Source organism: Littorina saxatilis, unplaced genomic scaffold (assembly GCF_037325665.1).
Source record: "Littorina saxatilis isolate snail1 unplaced genomic scaffold, US_GU_Lsax_2.0 scaffold_657, whole genome shotgun sequence".
NCBI classification, from domain to species: Eukaryota; Metazoa; Mollusca; class Gastropoda; order Littorinimorpha; family Littorinidae; genus Littorina; species Littorina saxatilis.
Window position 1 is genome coordinate 32,515 of NW_027126289.1, and position 26,051 is coordinate 58,565.

A 26,051-nucleotide genomic window follows, 5' to 3' on the forward strand; every position below is an offset into this window, starting at 1 on the left:
GACAAGAGTCGCGCTACCCAGTAGTAAGCTAGCGACAAGAGTCGCGCTACCCAGTAGTAAGCTAGCGACAACAAGAGTCGCGCTACCCAGTAGTAAGCTAGCGACAAGAGTCGCACTACCCAGTAGTAAGCTAGTGACAACAAGAGTCACACTACCCAGTAGTAAGCTAGTGACAACAAGAGTCGCGCTACCCAGTAGTAAGCTAGTGACAACAAGAGTCGCGCTACCCAGTAGTAAGCTAGTGACAACAAGAGTCGCGCTACCCAGTAGTAAGCTAGTGACAACAAGAGTCGCGCTGCCCAGTAGTAAGCTAGTGACAACAAGAGTCGCGCTACCCAGTAGTAAGCTAGCGACAAGAGTCGCGCTACCCAGTAGTAAGCTAGGGACAAGAGTCGCGCTACCCAGTAGTAAGCTAGTGACAAGAGTCGCGCTACCCAGTAGTAAGCTAGTGACAAGAGTCGCGCTACCCAGTAGTAAGCTAGTGACAAGAGTCGCGCTACCCAGTAGTAAGCTAGTGACAACAAGAGTCACGCTACCCAGTAGTAAGCTAGTGACAACAAGAGTCGCGCTACCCAGTAGTAAGCTAGGGACAAGAGTCGCGCTACCCAGTAGTAAGCTAGTGACAACAAGAGTCACGCTACCCAGTAGTAAGCTAGCGACAACAAGAGTCGCACTACCCAGTAGTAAGCTAGTGACAACAAGAGTCACGCTACCCAGTAGTAAGCTAGTGACAACAAGAGTCGCGCTACCCAGTAGTAAGCTTGTGACAACAAGAGTCACGCTACCCAGTAGTAAGCTAGTGACAACAAGAGTCGCGCTACCCAGTAGTAAGCTAGCGACAACAAGAGTCGCGCTACCCAGTAGTAAGCTAGTGACAACAAGAGTCACGCTACCCAGTAGTAAGCTAGTGACAACAAGAGTCGCGCTACCCAGTAGTAAGCTAGTGACAAGAGTCACGCTACCCAGTAGTAAGCTAGTGACAAGAGTCGCGCTACCCAGTAGTAAGCTAGTGACAAGAGTCACGCTACCCAGTAGTAAGCTAGCGACAAGTGTCGCGCTACCCAGTAGTAAGCTAGCGACAAGAGTCGCGCTACCCAGTAGTAAGCTAGCGACAAGAGTCGCGCTACCCAGTAGTAAGCTAGCGACAAGAGTCGCGCTACCCAGTAGTAATCTAGCGACAAGAGTCGCGCTACCCAGTAGTAATCTAGCGACAAGAGTCGCGCTACCCAGTAGTAAGCTAGTGACAAGAGTCACGCTACCCAGTAGTAAGCTAGTGACAACAAGAGTCGCGCTACCCAGTAGTAAGCTAGGGACAAGAGTCGCGCTACCCAGTAGTAAGCTAGCGACAACAAGAGTCGCGCTACCCAGTAGTAAGCTAGCGACAAGAGTCGCGCTACCCAGTAGTAAGCTAGTGACAACAAGAGTCGCGCTACCCAGTAGTAAGCTAGTGACAACAAGAGTCGCGCTACCCAGTAGTAAGCTAGTGACAACAAGAGTCACGCTACCCAGTAGTAAGCTAGCGACAAGAGTCGCGCTACCCAGTAGTAAGCTAGCGACAAGAGTCGCGCTACCCTGTAGTAAGCTAGCGACAACAAGAGTCACGCTACCCAGTAGTAAGCTAGCGACAAGAGTCGCGCTACCCAGTAGTAAGCTAGCGACAAGAGTCGCGCTACCCAGTAGTAAGCTAGCGACAACAAGAGTCGCGCTACCCAGTAGTAAGCTAGGGACAAGAGTCGCGCTACCCAGTAGTAAGCTAGCGACAAGAGTCGCGCTACCCAGTAGTAAGCTAGGGACAAGAGTCACGCTACCCAGTAGTAAGCTAGCGACAAGAGTCGCGCTACCCAGTAGTAAGCTAGCGACAACAAGAGTCGCACTACCCAGTAGTAAGCTAGGGACAACAAGAGTCGCGCTACCCAGTAGTAAGCTAGCGACAACAAGAGTCACGCTACCCAGTAGTAAGCTAGCGACAACAAGAGTCACACTACCCAGTAGTAAGCTAGCGACAACAAGAGTCACGCTACCCAGTAGTAAGCTAGCGACAAGAGTCGCGCTACCCAGTAGTAAGCTAGGGACAAGAGTCGCGCTACCCAGTAGTAAGCTAGGGACAAGAGTCGCGCTACCCAGTAGTAAGCTAGCGACAACAAGAGTCGCGCTACCCAGTAGTAAGCTAGCGACAACAAGAGTCGCGCTACCCAGTAGTAAGCTAGCGACAACAAGAGTCACACTACCCAGTAGTAAGCTAGCGACAACAAGAGTCGCGCTACCCAGTAGTAAGCTATCGACAACAAGAGTCGCGCTACCCAGTAGTAAGCTAGGGACAAGAGTCGCGCTACCCAGTAGTAAGCTAGCGACAACAAGAGTCACGCTACCCAGTAGTAAGCTAGCGACAAGAGTCGCGCTACCCAGTAGTAAGCTAGGGACAAGAGTCGCGCTACCCAGTAGTAAGCTAGCGACAACAAGAGTCGCGCTACCCAGTAGTAAGCTAGGGACAACAAGAGTCACACTACCCAGTAGTAAGCTAGGGACAACAAGAGTCACACTACCCAGTAGTAAGCTAGCGACAACAAGAGTCACACTACCCAGTAGTAAGCTAGGGACAACAAGAGTCGCGCTACCCAGTAGTAAGCTAGCGACAACAAGAGTCACACTACCCAGTAGTAAGCTAGTGACAACAAGAGTCGCGCTACCCAGTAGTAAGCTAGTGACAACAAGAGTCGCGCTACCCAGTAGTAAGCTAGTGACAACAAGAGTCGCGCTACCCAGCAGTAAGCTAGTGACAACAAGAGTCGCACTACCCAGCAGTAAGCTAGTGACAAGAGTCGCGCTACCCAGTAGTAAGCTAGCGACAACAAGAGTCACGCTACCCAGTAGTAAGCTAGGGACAAGAGTCGCGCTACCCAGTAGTAAGCTAGCGACAAGAGTCGCGCTACCCAGTAGTAAGCTAGTGACAAGAGTCGCACTACCCAGTAGTAAGCTAGTGACAACAAGAGTCACGCTACCCAGTAGTAAGCTAGTGACAAGAGTCGCGCTACCCAGTAGTAAGCTAGCGACAACAAGAGTCACGCTACCCAGCAGTAAGCTGGGGACAACAAGAGTCACGCTACCCAGTAGTAAGCTAGTGACAAGAGTCGCGCTACCCAGTAGTAAGCTAGTGACAACAAGAGTCACGCTACCCAGTAGTAAGCTAGCGACAACAAGAGTCGCGCTACCCAGTAGTAAGCTAGTGACAACAAGAGTCGCGCTACCCAGTAGTAAGCTGGGGACAACAAGAGTCACGCTACCCAGTAGTAAGCTAGGGACAAGAGTCGCGCTACCCAGTAGTAAGCTAGTGACAAGAGTCGCGCTACCCAGTAGTAAGCTAGTGACAACAAGAGTCGCGCTACCCAGTAGTAAGCTAGCGACAACAAGAGTCGCGCTACCCAGTAGTAAGCTAGGGACAAGAGTCGCGCTACCCAGTAGTAAGCTAGCGACAACAAGAGTCGCGCTACCCAGTAGTAAGCTAGCGACAACAAGAGTCACGCTACCCAGTAGTAAGCTAGCGACAAGAGTCACGCTACCCAGTAGTAAGCTAGTGACAACAAGAGTCACGCTACCCAGTAGTAAGCTAGCGACAACAAGAGTCGCGCTACCCAGTAGTAAGCTAGGGACAAGAGTCGCGCTACCCAGTAGTAAGCTAGGGACAAGAGTCGCGCTACCCAGTAGTAAGCTAGCGACAACAAGAGTCGCGCTACCCAGTAGTAAGCTAGGGACAAGAGTCGCGCTACCCAGTAGTAAGCTAGCGACAACAAGAGTCACACTACCCAGTAGTAAGCTAGGGACAAGAGTCGCGCTACCCAGTAGTAAGCTAGGGACAAGAGTCGCGCTACCCTGTAGTAAGCTAGTGACAACAAGAGTCACGCTACCCAGTAGTAAGCTAGCGACAACAAGAGTCGCGCTACCCAGTAGTAAGCTAGCGACAAGAGTCGCGCTACCCAGTAGTAAGCTAGCGACAACAAGAGTCACGCTACCCAGTAGTAAGCTAGCGACAAGAGTGAATTCTACAGGGTACAACTACTCACATATACGTTGGTCTGAACAAAGGGGGCGGAGGGAGGGGGGGCAACTGAGGTGCGTGTGGCGACGTGCATTCACTGCCCGTGACGTAGCGGTTACTAAAGGCCCTGTCAGTGTCGTTGTGACGACGTGTCATCTCCCAGCTCGTCTCCACACTGTATAAAGTAGAGGTGTGAATCGACTGGTGTCAGTGTGGACACTGCTGCCAGGGAGGACTTAAAACTGAATTCCTTGTGTCAGTGACAGTGAGGTCTGCCTGTCTATAAGAAACTGAATGACTTGTGTCAGTGACAGTGATAGTGTGGTCTGTCTCTCTGATAGTAAGAAATGACTTGTGTCACTGACAGTGATAGTGTGGTTTGTCTGATTGTAAGAAATGACTCGTGTCAGTGACAGTGATAGTGTGGTCTGTCTGATTGTAAGAAATGACTTGTGTCACTGACAGCGAGGGCTGTCAGTGGGACATGATGTGTATCTGTCACAGTGACGTCTGCCTGTCTGTGAAAAATGCGTATTGAGCCGTGTGTTACCGAGCCACCCGACCTTGGTCAGTGACCCACAACACGTCAAACTCTGCATTCGTGACACGTTGTGTGAAGAAAACCTGGACAACTTTGTTTGAAGCTTTACCCAGTGAGCTAGAGGGGAAACAGGCGTGCGTGATTCTGTCACTGAGCGTGATAACCAGCAGAACGGGACAAGCGTGGAGCCTGATTCTCTTATCGGGTGTAAGGGATTCTCTTACCGGGTGTAAGGGATTCTCTAATCCGGTGTAAGGGATTCTCTAACCCGGTGTAAGGGAAAGACAAGTTGTTGATCAAAACCAGCAACACAACGAGAGTGGCACTCCGTCTTTCCCAAAGCGCGCAGGTTAACTTGATTGAAGGATTGAACCCGAGACCATGGCGGCCAGAAACACACAACAGACAGACGCCGATGACTGGCGGCAGATCGTGACGTCACTCTACCCTGACGCTCTTACCCGTACCTATTGTGTGCCGCCGGTACAGTTCAACAGGGTGCCCTACGTCAGGGACACTGTACCCGGTACCGGTCTGTCTGTGCATGTGCTACAGCCAGGACCTAGTGCCCGGTTTCTCCACTCAGCTCTCAGTACCAAGCCTGAGGGATGGACAGTACCGCAGCATATGTGGGCCGAGGAGCCAGGGCCACATCTCCCACCAGTAGGAATGCAGGAGAGTGACCTACGAGATGACTTTGCCCAGAACCACGTGATGCTAAACCTACAGGAGCTTGGCGACAGTCGTCACGAGGCCATGTTCATCCTGTCTCAGCTACAGTTCGGCAGCTACCTCAACCAGCCTACCTACGCCGCGGCCGCTGCACAGCTCCCACGACCCAAAGACTTACCACGAGATCGTCAGGGGGATTTTGACTTTCTGTTGTTCCACCGCCAGCACGGCATTCTGGTCGGAGAGCTCAAGGCTGTTGGGAAAACCATGGGTGCCTTGAACCAGACATACACTCCGGCCGATCCTGACCTTGCCCAGAAGGTGAAGCAAGCGGTCAAGCAGCTGGACAAGTCGGAGAGAGTGGTGAGGCACCTTGTGAGTGACATGGGACCTGGCATGACTGTCAAGAAAACTCTCTTCCTGCCTTACGTCAGCAGTGCTCAGTTAGAGCGAGTCTTGGACAACGATGAACAGTTGGAACAGGTAACGAGAGAGAGAGAGAGAGAGAGAGAGAGAGAGAGAGAGAGAGAGAGAGAGGGAGAGAGAGAGAGAGCGAGAGGGAGAGAGGGAGAGAGGGGAGAGAGGGGGGGAGAGAGAGAGAGAGAGAGAGAGAGAGAGGGGGGGAGAGAGAGAGAGAGAGAGAGAGAGAGAGAGAGAGAGAGGAGAGAGAGAGAGAGAGAGAGAGAGAGAGAGAGAGAGAGAGAAACTGAAACTGAAACTGAACTGATACAAACTGAACTTTACTACGACATGATTTTAGGCAGAGCCTAATCTTACAACCTGTCCCTAATACACACACATAATACAGACGCACATAATATTAATAATGATAAAAAAATATCATATTTTCGTATACACACTACAAGGGGCAAAAACAGTTCGACCATACGAAACATAGTGTTGACATTGCAACATAGTTACATTCAACGCATTGCATATAAACATCCAAAAGTGAATAGCACATAATATATATTTGCATTACAAAACACATTTCCTGTAGAGAGGAATTATTATGATCATTCGCTTGTTTGATATGATTATCAAAACATTCACAAAAAGAACAAAACACACACAATAAGCACAACAACAATATCAGACATGAAAGTATTCTATTTACCCATAAAGCGGGAATGGAACTGCATGGCGCCTAAGAGAGAGAGAGAGAGAGAGAGAGAGAGAGAGAGAGAGAGAGAGAGAGAGAGAGAGAGAGAGAGAGAGGGGGGGGGGGAGGGAAAGAGAGACAGAGCGAGAGGAGGGGACAGAGAGAGAGGGAGAGACAGAGCGAAAAAGAGAGATAGAGTGGGAGAAAGAGAGAGCGAGAGTGGGGAGAGAGAGGGCCCAGAGAACGAGAGGGGGAGAGGGAGAGAGAGGGAGAGAGAGAGAGAGAGAGAGAGAGAGAGAGAGAGAGAGAGAGAGAGAGAGGCAGACACACAGACAAACAGACAGAGCTAGAGATACAGAGAGAGAAGAAAGAGAAAGAAACTGATAGAGACACAGGGAGAGGGAGAGAGTGTGTGCTGGTCTCACTACATTTACAATTGCAGCCTCACACACACACATAAACACACACACACACACACACACACACACATACACACACTCACGAGTGTGCGTACATAGTCACACTGCTTGATGGATGTTTTGTCAGTTTCAACCAAGCAAATAATGATACTGGCGCCCCACACAAAGATACAGTATTGCGTACATGTATGTATCTGCTGCAGGCGGTGTGTCAGAGCCTGGGTGCGGCCAATGCAGCAGAGGCCGTTCAGCTTTGCTGTTGCTCTGACCAACTGTCCCAGCCTGCATCGTACTGGCACGTGACACCCGCGGTGTTATCACAGCTGAGCACCTGGTGGCAACACAGGATGTCCTGTACTGTGGACGCTCGGCTTACTGACCAACTTTACCTGGACATGGTTGCCAGGTGAGAAAAATGACATCCATGTCAGTTACGTCGCAGTGCTCAAACAATGCTGATATTCGTCGTTTAAAGGCGAAGATCGGGAGGAATTTTTCTCCCAGTAGGAAGATTTGATTAATGGCCTCTAGATGCGCAACTGACACTCACCCTCCACCCAGCAAGTGTCTGGAACTGTTTAGATAAACAGTAGCATGGTGGTATCTCTGGATTACTGGACCGAGAAAAAAGGGGAAGTCACTGTTTCGTTCTCTTTCGTGTCTTACTGTGAAATTGAAGACGGCCTGTAAATTAGCCTGTGGGCATAGGGAAGCTGGGTGTTGATAACTAATGGTAACAGACTTGGAGGAAGAGTGGCTGTAGCACATAGCAGACATTCTTTCAAAACTGCGGCTTTAAGGATTAATTATCATTTATCATTATCTTAATTGTTTTTGCTACAGGTTTGTTGGTCCGGCCACCACGGTGTCTGTGCCCTGCTACAACGGTGTCCGTGTGGAGGTGCGGACTGCAGGACAGGCGGTGGCAGAACTGGGGCGGAGGCTGGCACTTCTGGTTCTGACCCTGCAACAGCTCGACCTAATGAACAGAGACCCGCCACTGGTCTACATTACGGGAGCGCCAGGAACAGGTGACAAGCTCACACCTTTTCTGACTAGATTGTTTTTTATTTTTATTTTGTTTGTTTGTTGTTGTTGGTCTTGCTGCTGATTTGTGACTGTTCTCTAAACGATTTTGTTTCGAAGCAAGATGGAACACTAAGCTCAACCGTCTGTTTCGCGTTAAAGGCCAACATCGGCGCGCGGCAGATGCAGCTCTAGTTTCTCGTGCTGGCAACGCTAAATTTAGCTCTGTGGCCTTCTACTATAACAAGGTTCAGTATCCAAGGCGCAGTCTGCTAACTAATTAATGCCTCCAGTGCATGTTCTGATGTAACCCTTAGATATATATTGATAAGACAAATTGATGATTGTGTCTGCATGGCAGGAAGCAACGGCTAGTCCACTGGTGCTGTTATCTCCCTTTACATATTTTTAATACTGCGACCACCAAGCCACGACCCCCCCCCCCCCCCCCCTTCTTAAGCTTATACATGTAACAACACAACAACAACAAAGAGAATATTAATAAAACATAACAAATTAACGCCTCCAGAAAAAGCTGTTCAAAGCAAACGCCCTGTATATGAGGTCTTTGTTCAAAGTCGCACAGTTTTCAAAGGGAGATTTTTTTGGACCAGAAGTCTGCCGGCAATTGATCAAAATTTGCGTTGTCTTTTGAAACGGTTAACTTCACGATTATTTTGCTGCACCAACTATTGTCTGCTTTCTCAATGACAACAATCGTTTCAAAATTGTCTGAAAGTCGCACACTGTGAACATCACTAATAGGACATGACATGAATGAGGTTACACCCTACACCTGCTGACATGTGTGTGAAGGGTGCTGTGCTAATACTGCTGCTATTAAGAGAAACAAACCCACCACCACCACCACAACCACAACCACCCAGCAATTACTTATACTGCTGCTTTTGCCACTGTTATATAAAAAAATAAAAATAAACATGTTGGCAATGTTTATTAATCATCAGCATCAGCATCATCATCATCATCATCATCATCATCATCATCATCATGAACAACAACAATAATTATCGTCGTCGCTGTTGTTGCGGCAAACGATACTGACAGAACAATGTTTCTGATTTCCTTACAGGGCACTGATCCCAGGTAGTTTGCTCAAATGACGTCTTAGTTGAATGATTGACGCAGTGTTTGTGACGTTGTTTGTGTCGAGTTTTACTTCATCGTCATCGTACCAGAAGGTTCGATCCAGTTTTGTTGGAGGACGGTTTGTACTGTGCTCGCTGTTTGTGTTGTCTGATTCCGTGGAAAATGTGACAACTGAAGGAAAGGCATCAGGCTGACACGGTGAAACTGACATGTTCATTTAGTCTCCATGTAAAGTAATTTTCTAAAATAGGAATGTTCTTGGCAGTTATATCATTTTTGTGTGCTTATTTCTATTTTCCTGATGCTGTGTTTCGCGTGTAACAGGTGAAACGGACTTGATGTAGAAAAGCTTGCTTCCACACTGTTTCGTAGTATATTTGTATGGTTATATATGTTTTGTTTGTTAAAGTGTAACTAAACAAGCAAAAAGGAAAAACATCGTTCAGCAACCTTTACACTTTGATATGAAGAAGGGCCTCATATACTGTCGAACTGCGAAAAAAAAAAAAAATTCTCTCACTCGGACACTGTTTAACGGACATGTGAAGTGCGCGCCAGGAACGACAATCTTCTTAGTTTACCTGATTAATGCCCTTAATTTTTGGTTCTGGTACTTTCAGTTCCGGCTGTTGTCATCAATCTACCAAAATAAAAGATCAAACGGAGTTTTCGATTTTTATTTCATGGTTCAGAAAAATATTGCTTATTTTCTGAAGTCAACCGTTTTAGCGAATCTTTCTTTGATTCTTAAAAGTCATTTCAGATTTTTGAAAAATAGTTAACGGTTAGTAATTACCAATATATCGTAAACAAACATATCGATAGGTTTTGGTAAGAAGACACAAGTGCGATGAATGTGGTACCAGTATTTTTGTGGTAAGTAAGGATGCATTTCTTTGCTGTAAGCACATTTACAATGCACATTTAATCTGTTTAGCAACATAAACGAAAGCATGGTACAGTGCCGCTTGTTTGTGGTCTATCTATTCGCGGCAGATGCGTAACAATTAGGGTCTCAGTTGGAAAAAGCTGCTCGGAACCAGAGCAGATTTGGCTTGGGTTCTTTGAGTGTGAATGATCGACGAGTGGCTTGACATTTTTAACGAATCATTACTGTAGCCTACTTGAAACCATCATCTGTTTCTGAATTTGCCATCAGTTATGATTGAGCAGTCTCATAGGAATCGTCCATAAAATGTTAAACCGAAAAAGGGCAGACGATTCTGAATCACACAGGCTGCTGTACAAAATCAGATCTAAAACGATATTTTGAACTGCGACGTCTGCGTAAATGCCCTGTAACAAAATACCTTGATCTGGTCATGTGTATACACATCAGCTTCTATTGGGAAGATCAGTATTTTATATTAATCACAAATACAAGATTAGAAATAGTTCTGAAGATCGCCTTTGATTTCAGTTTCAGCGGCAAACTAGCAGATCTGTCCAAACCGGCATCGTTTCATGGTTGAAACTTGAATTTATTATAATCCCAAATAGATCTGAGTGGGGGTAAGTTTTATAGTATTTCAATTTTTTACGGCGGTTTTATTTAAAGATAGTGTAGTGGATGTCTCTGGTGAAGACTACAGTTATATGCATTTTTTGTTGTAATATTAAAATGATTGTTCTTTATTTACACAATTGAATAATTTGTATTTATTTGTTTGCAGATGACAGCATACTGAGTGCTCCAAGAACATACGCCTGCTGGCATTTTGTGTCTTTTCTGAAGACGTCGAGGCAAGCAGAAGTCACGGTCCTGGCCACACACACACAATGACATGAACAAGAAATGATATTTTTTTATGGGAATATCCAGTATTACAACTTTATTACCATGCAAACGCAACGATTAGAATTTAGAGAAGGTCATCGGTCACACACACACACACACACACACACACACACACACACACACACACACACACACACACACACACACACACTGGGCGGATCCGGAGGGGGGTTCCGGGGTTTACGGACCACTTAGGAGCCGGCCTTTGTATTCTAAGTGACGATTTTGGAAAGAAGTTGGCTAATTAGTTTGCTCAGGTAGCGCCAGATCGATCAATTGTCCTTGTTGTGATTCAAATTTTTCTTCTTAATATATTTACTTTTTTGGAAGGTGTATTAGGGGAATTAGGGGATGTTTCTTGGCTCAGATTGATCCATTTTCCTTGTTTTTATCAACATTTGTCGGAACCCCCCCCCCCCCCCCCCCCCAAGGAGGTTGAACGCTTCGCGTCTTCAACTCAACGCTTCGCGTCGTCAAATTGTCCCTAAAAAAAATTTGGAAACTCCCCCTTAAAAATGATGTGATCCGCCCCTGCACACACACAAATAGAGAAGTAATAAATGGATACAGATTTTCTTTATTTAAATTACAATCAGATGTGGTCGTAGAACAGGCACTATAAACAAAACCTAGCATGATATACCACTTGTGTGATGTTTCGGTCAATATCTTTATTTTCCTTTCAGAAATACATTGGCGTTTTGAATGTCAAGGGAAGTGATACAAATGCTGCAGCGGGCTATCAAGAACGCGAAGGCAAACAAGGTAAATACCTACTTCTGACATTAGTTTACTTATTAACTCTTTCTATACTGGCCATTATCTCCCCAGTCTCTCCCCAGAAACTGGCCATTTGCATGGGTTTGCAAAAAAATTCTCAAAAATAAACAAAACAAGATGCAGCCTTCAAACTTATAGGTTTTATTGTGAATATATTGCTAAAACATATGCCAAAGTTTGGTTTCATTGTTGTGAAAAAAAATAAAAATATGATGTCCAGAATTTATGGGTATATTTTACGCAATACGAAAAAGGGGGTATGTATTTTGACTTAGAAGCATTTTTTCTTATGAAGGCACTGTTTGCAACAAAACTGTTTCTGTTTACTTGTATGAAGATTGTGCTTACACAAAAACATAACAAATACCAACTGATTTTCCATTTGGTGGTCATGTAAGCATTGTGAACATGTCCGAAAAATCTGATCACACACCATGTGGTCGACATGCAGACCTGAACGGTGGCAGAGTTGGAAAATAGGAAAAGTCTTGATGCCAATCCTTCATCAAAAACCGAAGAAAATCGTCATTGTAATAAGTTTGCTTTATTCTAAATCAAACGACTAGGATAGATGACAGACACAACGACAAACACATTCAATTCTATGTAAAACATACACAATGCTCACGTTAACAAGCTGGCCATAACAATGTGCCCATCGTGCATGAAGTGTGGCTTTGGTCGGATCAGTAGCCGTGCTTTGTCTGCGATACTAAACATGAAATTTTGTTAAAGCGACGATTTAGCAATGTTGTTGTTGCTACTGCTGCTGTCTGTTCTTGTCACGACATCTCGTTTTTTCCCTCCTGATTCTGAGAAGAAGCTGTTTAATTGTGATATCAGGCCTGGGAACCCCTGATTTTCACTTGGAGCATTCTCAAAGAAACTTAGCGTATGTTAAGAAAAATTAGTGTACTCCACACTTTGTCTTTTGTTGTTCGTTGTCGTTGCATGTCTACCGTTCCACAGCCACCTACTATAGCTGATGGGGTCTATGTCGACCAAAAGAATGGGATTCACTGTAGGTCGAGTTCCTGTAGGTGGATTCTCTGTATACCTAAGACTTTAAAATTGGCAATCTTGTATACAGGGAATACCACAGGGTGTAGTTCCTGTAGCGTTTTGCTAATATCAATGAAAGTCACGTGATGCTTAGCGACATCGTTAGAATTTGATGTTTTTCGATCTTTTTTTTTATATTTCTTAGAAATTCGAGTATGGTTTGCAAGTTTTATTGAAAAACTGCACCCTGTGGGATTCCCTGTATACTAGATTGCCAATTTTAAAGTCTTAGGTATACAGGGAATCCACCTACAGGAACTCGACCTACAGAGAATCCCACTCTTTTGGTCGACATAGACCCCATCAGCCCTACTATAAGTGCAAGTGTTAAATGACGTATTTCCACAAAAGACTGCTTGCAGAGAATCATGTGATGCCAATGACAGGTAAGGACATGTGGTAATACATACTACGTTTTGGAACCAGGGAAAATGCAGCACAAATTATTTATCAACCAAATTGATTGACTTGTGCACCACGACAAAAGTTTTCTTTGATCCATAAAAGGTCTTTTGCCAGAAAAATTGCTCTGAACATCAAGTACCCTGCAAGTTGTCACACATTTACATTATTGAAATAAAAAGAAAACACACCAGTAACCAGGTTAGGTACGTTAATATCTATAATCAATATCTCGGCACGTTACTGCCTTCTTCGGGATGGTAAGCTGAACATTATTGAACAAAATAATCGGTTTAGATTGTATACTTTGATTCCTGAACGAAGAAGCAGAGGTACTGCATACAACTAGGACTGTAATATCAGCTTTTGCCTGAAACACACACAGTGATACACTTATAAAATTAATGCAATGTCATTGTATGAAGCCAGAACAATCACTAACTTACATAGTTGGTCACACAATTACCCATCACTGAACAATAAATCGAAGTCGGGTGGATTCAATGACTAAAGCAGTAAAGGCTTTGAAAAAACACTCATCACAAAACATCCCCCCCCAACAAAAAAAAATAAAATAAATGAAATAAAACAGGTTTTGTATATAGCGCAGTAAACACCATGCAGGTACAAGCAACGATTTGACAGTGATTATCCTTGTTTTACATAGCACACATTTTCTAGTTTTAATCTCTCTCTCTCTCTCTCTCTCTCTCTCTCTCTCTCTCTCTCTCTCTCTCTCTCTCTCTCTCTCTCTCTCTCTCTCTCTCTCTCTCTCTCTCTCTCTCTCTCTCTCTCTCTCTCTCTCTCTGGAAAGTAATTTATTGACCTGTGGGTTATTTGCGTTTGTATACACATTGGTGATTCGTAAACTATGTTGAAAGAGATTGTCAAACAATATTATATGGGGTGTCTTAAAAAAAATGTATATCAACAAAATCTGTCATTATTATCAGGCACACGGTTTTAACAAAGCTATGTCACGGAATGCAACATAAGTGGCTTAAACACGTCACGGCCAATCCGGCCTCTCCCATAATGCAACAGAAAAAGGGGCGGGGCTTAGCAAAAATAGCACAACGCGTGGCACGCGATGTAAACACGAACAGGCCAAAGTGCACTGGGGACGCGGGGGCATCAGGGCGCTCTAATAAATCAGCTTCAATGTTTTTGTCAATAAAAAAAGCACAAGATAGTGTCCACAAGCTCTTTGTTTGGATTTCCTTCTTCCAAAAATGTTTTAACCTTTTGAACTTGGGCGTAAATAAGATCAATTTCCTCTCTCTCACCGCTAAACTGAATTTTACCATCTGGCTTTCTGTCTGTGCGAGCAGCATTTCTTCTTTTAACAGCTTCTTCAGAGTTTTTCACATATTTTCGTTTCTGAACATTTGTGATATCTTGCATATTGATTGCGTATTTTGTTTATATAAATTTACAATACAATTGAACTTTCACACAGAGAACCTTTGTGTCAAAGAAATCAGTCACACAGAGAGAAACAGAATAACAATGTCAAGGCTGTAGATGTCAGGCTAGTCAAACGGACAAAATGAAACTTAGTCTTGGTTGCTGTAACTCAGTCACCGCTATGAAGTTTCGCTGATATTGCAGAAAAACAACACAGAATCAGCCAAAACCGCGAACAATAAACAAGTTTAGTACGTCACAACGTCAATGAACAGAATTCTCGAGTCAATTTTTGCATCAGACTCTGACTAAGTGAGTGGGGCAAGCGTCAAACACCACTAAAATGAGGAGGGAAATCTTGGCGCATTTTTTTGGCGGAATACTTGAACAAACCAATCATTTTCAAACTGACCAAGGACAAAAACAGGCTTGTGAACCGAATGGTGAGGGGGGAGGGTACCTCAAAATGTGTGGGTGATGATTTCACATCACCAGTCCATGTTGCTGCAGTCTTAGTATAGTAGCTCCACCGACCACTGTCCCCTCCCCCCTCCCGTTCGTTCCCCCTTTCAACCCCCTACCACCTTGGAATAAACTGCAGAAGACCATTTGCATATCCTGGATTCTTCCATTTGTGTTGCCAGGGGCGACCCAAGATCCGAGTCCCGTTGTGTCCCATGTCCACTTAGAACAAACCGAGTTTAGATTACCCCTTTCTGTTTTGAAAGTAAACTTGCCCATCCTGTGAGGCACTTTCAGGGACAGTAATTATAGTTAGCGGGACGACCATGTAGACGAAGTCAGCGGTGATAATCTGCGTAGTGTATACGCATACTTTGGAACACGGTCTGTTATTCCACCCAGCGAGAGCCTCTAACACAATCAGTGTTGTCGACAGCTGAAGGCGGGAAGTGAGTGTTTCACATTCCAACATCCGATGGTGATAGTAACTTAGTAAGGGCTAGGCTGCGGTCTGTAAGCTGTATTGCACTGACATCTCTTTCTGTCTGTGGAAATAAATGGCGAAATTTGATTTAACACTTCTCAACATTAACAGTGACCAGGAGAACGCAATAAGGAGACTATTTACTGAGAATCAGTGGCCATTTGAAACTCGAAGGTGTGTAATAAAAGATTCGACTTGTGTACCAAGAGGTGCTGTGCCATCATCGTGTGACCTCGATACAGAGGCTGTCTCTCGTGTGTGTAGTACCGTTAGGGTGCAGACGTGGTTATCTGATCCTGGAGGCGATGGTGAAAGCGGAGACACGGGTCCTAGTACAGGGCTCTCCTCTGGGGTAGGCCAGTGTGCCTTTTGTTTTTGCAGCCCTTGTGTGACAAATCATCGCCAGAGGTGGCTAGGTACAGGCCAATTGCCACACCGCAGGAATTCCGGCGTTAGAAAAGTACTCTACAAGAAGTATTGGTCCATGCTAGACCGACGCGGTGCTTGGAATTGTGCATTGTACTTGGCGAAAAAGACGTCTTCCTTACATCAAGACAATCCAACACGGGTAAACATTAACCGAGAAATGATGCCCGACTGTGTGCTCAAATTAGTGAGAGAGCTTTATCCCAACCCCACAGGAATACCCTATCAAGGCCACAACTGGTGGTAAAGGTTAGTTGCATTTCTTTCTTCATATCCGATGTAACAAATACACATGCACCTGAGACAGCATGTTCTGGAACCAAATTGCCGCATGCCACGTGTTTTGCTATTTTTAGAACGCATGGTGTAAATCTGTGACGTCGGAGAGTGTTGACTCCGCCCTTTTCTTTGAACAAGATCCCCATTGAAATGTTTGTTTACAAATATCTTCTTTATTATGGAGAATTAACCTTATCTAAGCGCATAGGGCGGTAAATGTGTGAAAACCAGCTGTGTGAACAAAAAATCTGACACCGTAACTCATGCTTAACCGAGATATTAAAGAAAATGTAGGAGCAGTATTTGTCCGTTGCCTGCAAGAGGTTTGAAATGATTTGCCAACGCAGAAGGTCAGGCTCCTTATATACTCCTGCCGGGCCTTTAAAAAGTCGTGTTTTTGTGTGTGCAGGATATTCGCTAGGACAGGACCTCAAGCTGAACCAGCACAACAGCGATGCATTCTTCCATGGCTTCCACAAAAGTCTTTCGACTATAGCGGGCATTGCATACAGATAGTCCAAAGAGGGTTAGGGTTACCCTAACCCTCCTTTTTAAAAATTCTTTAGACCAATTATCCCTCTGTTCCCATGTTAAACATGGAATAATTCTGGACAAATGCGAGGACGTTAGCTTTTTTTAATTTTATTTTTTTTATCATTTTACTTATCATTAAAACTTGTTTAGATTTCGATTCGTAAACCATTTACAGTAATCCTTTGTTTTTTTAACTTTGTTCATCTTACCACAGTCACTTCGTTGTTTAGATTTATCATTAAATTTGTTACCATTATGCAGGAAAAATGTAGAATAAAACCAGGAGAGCTTTCGGTAGAAGATATTTCCTGTGTCAAAAGTTAATGCTTATTCTGATTGATGGGTGCTCCAAACTAAGTTATTTTGACTGCCTTATTCGAATTCATTTCCAAGACAGGGCTGAGAAGTGGAGAAGCTTAGGAGAATATCGTAAAAATTGTCTGGGTGTTTATGCAAAACTTTCGAATATGTCAGATTTTACTTTAGAGATTTTAAATACTGTTAACTGACAGAAATGCTATAACTTCTACACCAATTGACTGGATAACTTCATATTCAGCATACTTAAACTTGATTTTATGCATGTGCAGTTCACAAGTGGCAAATTTGTAGGTTAAATTATCTAACTTTTGCATCACCAATGACACCAACGCTTTCGTGTCTGAGGATTGCCCTGAACCTAGCTGTAACTGCATGCTTTCTTCAGGTCATCGATAGCCTGGGGGTTGAAGGGGATGTTTTTACATACTCAGACATTCAAAATAATCAAAAAGGTAAAAGACTGAAGGGTTTAAATTAGGTAAAAATGGCTACCGCTCAATGTCAAAACTCGTTCTGTTTAGTCGACCCCCGAATTTGGAGAAAAAAATTAAAATTGCACAAAAGTCAGACCATTCAATTTACAAAATTGCCACTTACTGGAAAGGCAGAACATAAACTGAAGTTAATGAATACCATATATAAAATAATTGGTTCAACAGATGCAGAAGTAATTTGCATGGTTGTGGGTGTCCTTTTTAGGGGGGCAACCCTGTAGAAGAGACGATTTTCTTTAATTATCAATCCGTAATATATTGTTTGTTATGCATACAAGATTAACATTGACAAATACTTCAAGACTCCTCATTGATCTTAAGAAATGTTGTGGGTTTTTTGTTACTGACTGATTCACTTTCTATTCACTTTATTCTACATAAGTCACGACAAGAAAATCAAGGGAGGTAATTTCTTCGGAAGAGGTAATTCTCTCCCCTCAGAACGATTGTTGTAGTTTTGTTTGATTTTGTTCCCTTATAATAAGTATTATTTAAAATAGATCTTTACATCTTGATGTGAAAGGCGCAGTACCCCCCTCCCCCCAGGATGTTAAATTCTAGGTTGTGTCCATGTAAAATCCTGATCCTAGTCAAGATCCGAGTTGGTTTTTCATGCAACTGTGCCTCTTTATGCCACTCAATTAGACATACTTTGCAATCCATAATTGCACGAAACTAAGTACAGGAAATACGTTGTTGTCGTGTTTTTAATATTACATAATGAAATAAAAAATGTCACAACTGGTTTCGTGTTGGGCTTTCTCTCTCTGTCTGAATCTCATAATTACTTCCTTCTGAGGCCTGAAATGTGTTGCAGGCATTGTTCAGCTTGCATTTATTGTTACAATTTTTGTGGATATGTTATTAAGTGTGTCTGTGTTTCTATCATTCGTTATCAGTGTGGTTAAAAAAAAAGCACACGTCAAAGTAATTTACCCTTCATCATTATCAAAACATGCAGATACAGGTAATAAATATTTGTGATACTTTAAACAAATACAATGTTTGTTTGTTGCGTTTTTTCTTTTTTCAGAGCAAACACACATCGTATTTGTTCAAACGTGTATATTCTGCACTTTCTAATACCCTGCATGGATCTCCAAATCAAGAATAATGAAAAAACGTCTGATAGCCCTGCAGCACTCACACGAACATGATAGAAGCTTGCATGCATGCACCCAGGCTCGCTGTCTTCGGCTAAAAGAGCTTACCGTTGGATCTTCGCTCAGACAAATGTAGCTGTCTTGTCCACTTGCTCCTGTCGCATAGATCTGCAATGTGCAACATCATCTTTGATTAATAAGTCTGAGGCCCAGACAAACACACACGCGCGCATATTTGCGAGAGAATGCACGTCAGTCTATTCAATCAAACATACTACAGACGTGGTGGTGGAAACTGGACATTCGCCGTATAACAAAATCAATATCTAGATTCATTTGTGTGTGTATGTTTAATCAAAAGTTCATCTTGCGCACATTCAGTCTGTATTGTAACAGGACCTATCCCGTAAAAACTTCGAACAGATCTATTAAATTCTGAAATCCTTGACAAGTTTTTTTCCCAATCATCTGTATCTGACCGAAGTAAAAAAAATTAAAAAAATCAGCCAGTACACGCATCTACCCCCTTACACGACAATACATATGTGGCGAAAAAAGTTATCGAGAGGGGGGGAACAAGGAATAAATTAGATCCAGAAATAATTCCACTTCATCATTCCAAAATTCAAGTGTGAAGTGATCAGATACTGTGGTAAAGATACGTGCTTAGTATCACAACTGAAAATACAAGCCCTAGGGTTTTAAATCAAGGAAACAATTAAAGTTAAGGAAAGATCAACAGAAATGTCGAGAACATGTAAAATATTGTACTTACAATCCGTTTCAGCATGCTCTTCGAATAATAATCTCCCAGTCAGCCTCGTGCTTACGACTTCGACAGGATGTTGCCTCTCACGCTGAGCCAGTACATTTGGAGTGAATTCAAAGGCCAGAGATGCAGTACAAGCACATTAGTTAGATCTAATTCATTTACATTGCTACCTTGCCCAATTTATGGCTATTTCTGTTGGTAACATCACACATGTGGCAAGCAGTGCTTGTTGCCGACTCTGCTGGGACAGGCAGCAGACGATTTTATTTAGGAACCAAATTCTGATTGGTTAAAACATAAAACCGGAACTCAAAGTACCACTTGTTCTTTGGAAGTATCAAATCAAGAACAGATAAGCAGGTAAATCTGAAATGGGTTCAACACTTTTAAAAAATCGTAGTAAATCAGAAAACACAGTAAACGTTGGAAAAATCGTCCAGTATCGCTTCTACAGGTCTATACTTGGACAAAACATAAAGCAATTCAGTAAAGCTGACACTTCAAAATGTCTGTTTAGTTACACTTTAACAGGTAACAGGGGCGAAGCAGTTAAGCCAGAGGGGGGGGGGGGGGGTACAACCTGGGGTCCAGGGGTAGACCCCTTGTGGGGTACATGGGCAAGGCCCCGATGGGGGGTCTGGGGGGCCTAGCCCCCCCCCCCCCCCCCCCCCCAGAAGCTGAAGAGATTTAGCTATTTTATGAACGATTTATGGCTTATCCTTGATTTTAAACATGATCAACTGGTGTCAGCAGCCCCCCCCCCCCCCCCTTATCCGCCCTGGGTAAGACAGTTTGGTAAGGCTGGGATGGAGGTGGCTGATCGTGGGCCTACATCTTCCCTATCACCAGGACAACGATGTGCAAGTCGTCTCTACGTGCAACACTGCCTTGTTTTCACACTGTCCTGCAATATATTAACCTTATTGTTTGTGTTCCAACAGGTAAGACGGTGGTGCTAGTGCTGCAGGGGGTGAGGTGGCTGCGACAGGGGCACGATGTGCACGTCATCTCAACACGGTACGAGACCCGGGCCGTCAGCACATCCATCAAACAACAGCTGGAGATGTCGCTGAGCGCGGGCCCGACGCCTTCCCTGACACCAGGCAGCGTGTCGTACCACCTATACGATATCTGGAACAGGGAGGGAGATGTTGATCAGGCAGTCACCGACCTCGTGGTGTGTGTGAATAACGGCCAGCTGCACGTCTTGATCGACGAGGTGTCCTTTGACAGCAGGTTTGTTTTCATACGTGTGTGAGTGTGTGTATGTGTATGTGTGTGTGTGTGTATGTGTGTGTGTGTGTGTGTGTGTGTGTGTGTGTGTGTGTGTGTGTGTGTGTGTGTGAGAGAGAGAGAGAGAGAGAGAGAGAGAGAGAGAGAGAGAGAGAGAGAGAGAGAGAGAGTTGTAACGTCAGCAGTGCTCAGTTAGAGCGAGTCTTGGACAACGATGAACAGTTGGAACAGGTAACGAGAGAGAGAGAGAGAGAAAGAGAGAGAGAATTTTGAATTGAAATTCATTTTACGAGGGTAACAGAATAAGCAATGTATACATGCTTTTTTTCATCCGGCCCTCGCCCATTGAGGGGTAACAAACAAGAAGAAATAGAAGATAAGTTTAACTATAGTACAAATGACATATTTACCATAATTAACATGTCAAGTAACCAATAAGACATTTTAAGATGCATTTAAGTGTGTGTGTGTGTGTGTGTGTGTGTGTGTGTGTGTGTGTGTGTGTGTGTGTGTGTGTGTGTGTGTGTGTGTGTTTGTAAGAGAGAGAGAGAGAGAGAGAGAGAGAGAGAGAGAGAGAGAGAGAGAGAGAGAGAGAGAGAGAGAGAGAGAGAGAGAGAGAGAGAGAGAGAGAGAGAGAGAGAGTTGTAACTGTTTGATTCATGCAACTCGCACCACGTGTATGCGTGAAATTGCATGTTGTTATGACCACAATGCGCGTAAAATCCTAATGAAGTCATCATTGGTAAAATATCAAGTGACATCTTTTATAAAGTTGCGGATAACGCATTCCTATTATCAGCTTACTATATCTCATGTGAGTGTGTTACACATCTCTGACAACATGTCTCCATTCTGTGTCACAGGAATAAGCATGGTCCCCGTCACACACGCCTTGTAACACGCCTAGCGCAGCAAGTACCACACCTGTACCTGTGGTGTGCCGGTATTGACATCACCGACATACCCCCAGCACTGCAGACACAGGTGTTCACTGTCCCCCTCCGCTCGGCGCCCGCCGTCCTGCGTGAAATACAACCCGTGATTCACACGTTTGCTGTCCACGACTACAGCGACAGCGGCGTGCCTGCCCCTGGGGACGGGCTGAGCGTGATACGGCTGAGTCACCATGGCAACGCTCACACAGGTCGGTGGCCGGTGGACTGCGCACAGTGTGGTCAGGATATCGCTGCCGTGCTGCGCCGTCTGGGTGTTGGTAAGTTGTGTAGCTGATGATGATAGTGATAATGTTGGAGGTGGTGGTGGTGGTAGTGGTGGTGGTGATGTTGATGATGATGATGATGATGATTGTGGTTGGTTTGAGTAAAGGGTAAATTAAAGCTTCCCGCTTCCTAATAGTGTCCCCGCCCCCCCCCCCCCCCCCCCCCCCCCTCCCCCCCTCTCGAGAATATTATTGGAAAGTCTTGGCTCTCAGGAAAAGAACTAAATGATTGTTCAATCAAATCTAAAGTCTGGTCAGTCTGCAGGGAGAAAACAATGACGTCATTTGTATTGACGTAAAAGGCAAAATTACGTCATGACGTCGAAGTTTTGCTGTCTGTGTCGAAAATGTACACACTTTGTGAAGATTTTATAACTCAGGTGTGTATGCAGGCTTGCGTGTGTGTGTGGGAGGGGGTTGGGGTGGGTGGTGTGTGTGTTTGAGAAAACAAATGAATACACGGATAGGGTGTGTCTTAAAATGTAACGAATGTTTGCTTACATACATGAATATTTAACTGTTCCAACGGTCTTTTCCCTGCAGGGAGGAGCGTCGCCAATAGTCCCTCCCGGCTGAGCTACCGCGACGTGTTCGTCCTGACCAGAAGCGACGATCTACATGATGACGTCACGGATGAGGCAGGGCGGGTGACGTCACCAGCTAGCGGCGTGGTGCAGGGACTGAAAGATGGTGGTGTACCGGTGAGTGTGTTGGGGGATCAAGACTTCCTACACAACAGGGCGAGGTGGGAGCGAGCTGTGCAGGACGTGGTGGTGGCGGCAACGGACACAGTGACAGTAGCGTTCTATGGCTGGGTGCAAGGCCTGGAGCGGCGCGTGGTGGCCGTGTTACAGGACAGAGCTCAGGAGGATGATGATGCAGGGAAGACTGATGAGGAGATTGATCGTGTAGACAGGCTGATTGCAGTATCACGCTGCACCACACAGCTCATCACGGTCCGCACGCCTCCTGTCACCACCACCACCCCGCCACCCCTTACAACAACCACTACCCCCACCACCACAACCACCCCGCCATCCCTTACAACAACGACTACCCTCGCCACCACAACCACCCCGCCATCCCTTACAACAACCACTACCCTCGCCACCACAACCACCCCGCCATCCCTTACAACAACGACTACCCTCGCCACCACAACCACCCCGCCATCCCTTACAACAACCACTACCCTCGCCACCACAACCACCCCGCCATCCCTTACAACAACGACTACCCTCGCCACCACAACCACCCCGCCATCCCTTACAACAACGACTACCCCCGCCACCACAACCACCCCGCCATCCCTTACAACAACGACTACCCTCGCCACCACAACCACCCCGCCATCCCTTACAACAACGACTACCCTCGCCACCACAACCACCCCGCCATCCCTTACAACAACCACTACCCTCGCCACCACAACCACCCCACGCCACAACCTAATACAACAACCTCTACCACCGCCGTCACCACCACGACCACCGACACCACCAGCAACGACGACTACCACAACCGCCAAGAGGAGGAGAGGCAGGAAGTGTGTCTTGTCGTGACATGCCCCGCATCAACACCATCGTCACCACCTCTACCGTGAGCTTCACCAGTGTCGTCACCACCACTTCCACCACTACCACAGCAGCAACAACAACAACCATCACCACCACTACCACGACAACAACAACAACCGCCACCACAACAACACCACCACCACCACCTCCAACAACAACCGCCGCCACCACCACAACAACAACAAAACAACAACAACAACAACAACAACAACAACAACAACAACAACAACAACAACAACATTAGTTTTGCCCAAAACACATCAGGTAATTCCTGGTTGGTATCGCCGATTGTTTGGCAGTGTAAAAATTAGAGATGATTTCGTCAGGTTCTGACGCAAAATAAGAATTGACGTCATCGTGCTTGTGTTTTACGTCATTCAGATCTTGACACAGTGACTGCGCTTTGAATCTATTTACCGATGCACGGCTTTCTTTGATGTTTCACATGACATTTGTTTGACCTTTATCACTGGTCAACTGGTACAACATAAATGACAGGTACCGCTTATGAACCTTTTTAGTCTAAATATGTCGTTTACAAATGTTTACTGCCTGTTTGAAAAGTAACAAATGGCATTTCTCAAAAAGCACAAACAAAAACACACACAATTGTTTTTTAATAAAAATATGTTTGCTCTAAAATGATCTTCTATTTGTCTCAATTACTATGTGTGTGTGTGTGTGTGTGTGTGTGTGTGTGTGTGTGTGTGTGTGTGTGTGTGAACACGCGCGTATGTGTCTGTCTGGCTGCGTTACAATTTTTTATTTGAAAACAACTCAAACCTGACACACTTAGTGTTTTATGATCACTGTTGTCCACAAAGTTTGGTGACCTCTCTCAAATGTCGAAGTCTACGCTTTCGCAAATATAAAAGACACAAACGGTGCATTAACTGAAAAATTCTACAAAATGAATTTAAGAAAAACTGTTCAAGCAAAGACAGTATACAGTAGGTCACCATCTTGAATTTCCCTCCATCCAGAAGGGAGATAACTGCGATTTAATCTAACGTGTAAAAAAAGACAACCTCAAAACAAATCAAACCAACAAAACATAAACAAAACACACAAAACATAAACAAAACACACACACAACATAAACAAAACATAAACAAAACACACACACAACATAAACAAAACACACACACACCATAAACAAAACACACACAAAACATAAACAACACACACACAAAACATAAACAAAACACACAAAACACACAAAACATAAACAAAACACACACACAACATAAACAAAACACACAAAACATAAACAAAACACACACACAACATAAACAAAACACACACACAACATAAACAAAACACACACAAAACATAAACAAAACACACACAAAACATAAACAAAACACACACAAAACATAAACAAAACACACACACAACATAAACAAAACACACACAAAACATAAACAAAACACACACAAAACATAAACAAAACACACACAAAACATAAACAAAACACACACAAAACATAAAGAAAGGCGCACAGCTGGTAGGTTGATCTTTGTGATAACCCGAAAACACATAGACTGCTAACGTTCCAAAATCGAGGATAAAAAAAAGAAAGAAATGTTTGTTATTGGAATGTTTAATGTGTGTCACGATCGGGTGACAGAGACCAAGAAAGTGTCACTCAGTAGAGTGCCTGTTCTGGGTCAATGTATGATAGAAAGCGCCTGTGCGTGATATTGGGCTACAGCAGAGTTTGCTGACAGTGCTCAATGAACACGGAGGGTTTGCTGCGCACGAGTTTTACAGTGGAGGTTTCTGCTGTCATAGGGCTGACGGTTTTTCGCTGACAGCGCACACGGGATTTTCAGGGATTGAGTTTCTCGTGTCTTTTTTCTGCTTGGGGAGGCAGAATTGTGTATAGCTGGACTGGTTTTTTGACAAGGTCAGTCACGTGTTATTGGCTAGGTTGTCTGAGAGAGGCACAAGGACGGCGCACTTGACACCCAGCGGCAGAAGGGGAAGGATCTAATACACAGTTTCTAGAGTATGATGGTTTTTCACCGAGTATTATATTCGGCACTCTAAGGGAACTTCCACCAATTATTTCTTCTCTCTGCCACGTATTTTGCTGAGGACAAGTCGTCAACTTTCCTTCGTCGGCGATGGCTTTCGCATAAGGATTCGACAAGGGGTTCTGGACGTTTTTGGTCACTGTTGACGAACAGAGGCTGTTCCAGGGAGGAAGCGGATTTTTGCTTCCATGAGAGTACAATCATAGGCTTTTGAGGTAATAAATCATTATTTAACGCTGTTGATGAGTCTGTGTTTGTGGAATGAAATACGCTCTGTTGTTCTTTCCAGGTTAGCGCATAATTTACTCTCTGTGACGCTAAAATACTAATCTGTATATGGTTTTTGCAGATAGGGAGAGAAGGACGGAAAATGACTGTTTTGTTGTTGTAAAAAGTCCGTTTTGTGCAGGCCCACGTGCTCGATGAGATATTTAAAGATGACATGTTTTAAGGTGGTGGGTGAGGGGTAGCTGACATGTTTAGTGCACCGATGCTTTCTGTTTGCAGCCTTCGTTCGTTTCTGTCGGTTTCCTGTAACCGCTGCACGGCTGCCTTTTGACGGGGCACTGCTAGCTGCAGACGTTGGAGCTGGGACCTGAGGAAGCTACGCTAACCGGCTAACCAGCAGACCGGCTAACCAGCAGACCGGCTAACCAGCGAACCGGCTAACCAGCAACCCGGCTAACCAGCAACCCGGCTAACCAGCATACCGGCTAACCAGCATACAGAAAGAAAGCTAAGTGCACCGTGTCTTAC

The 26,051-nt window shown here is 44.7% G+C and overlaps 1 protein-coding gene across 1 annotated transcript; it reads left to right on the forward strand.

The window, feature by feature from the left end:
- The first annotated feature begins 4,161 nt into the window (after nt 1-4,161).
- LOC138954750 (uncharacterized) lies at nt 4,162-23,898 on the forward strand. Its single transcript, XM_070326520.1, has 6 exons — nt 4,162-5,729; nt 6,971-7,173; nt 7,611-7,798; nt 20,169-20,463; nt 21,324-21,673; nt 22,223-23,898. The coding sequence occupies exons 1-6, from the start codon at nt 4,956-4,958 to the stop codon at nt 23,239-23,241; spliced, it is 2,829 nt and encodes a 942-aa protein (XP_070182621.1). The 5' UTR covers nt 4,162-4,955; the 3' UTR covers nt 23,242-23,898.
- The last annotated feature ends 2,153 nt before the right edge of the window (nt 23,899-26,051 follow it).

Excerpts from the sequence above, each read along its gene's own strand:
- LOC138954750 (XM_070326520.1), top strand. The coding sequence starts at position 4,956 with ATGGCGGCCAGAAACACACAACAGACAGACGCCGATGACTGGCGGCAG. Across the intron at positions 5,730-6,970 it reads ACGATGAACAGTTGGAACAG|GCGGTGTGTCAGAGCCTGGG; the intron begins GTAACGAGAGAG and ends TATCTGCTGCAG. Across the intron at positions 21,674-22,222 it reads GCTGCGCCGTCTGGGTGTTG|GGAGGAGCGTCGCCAATAGT; the intron begins GTAAGTTGTGTA and ends TTTTCCCTGCAG.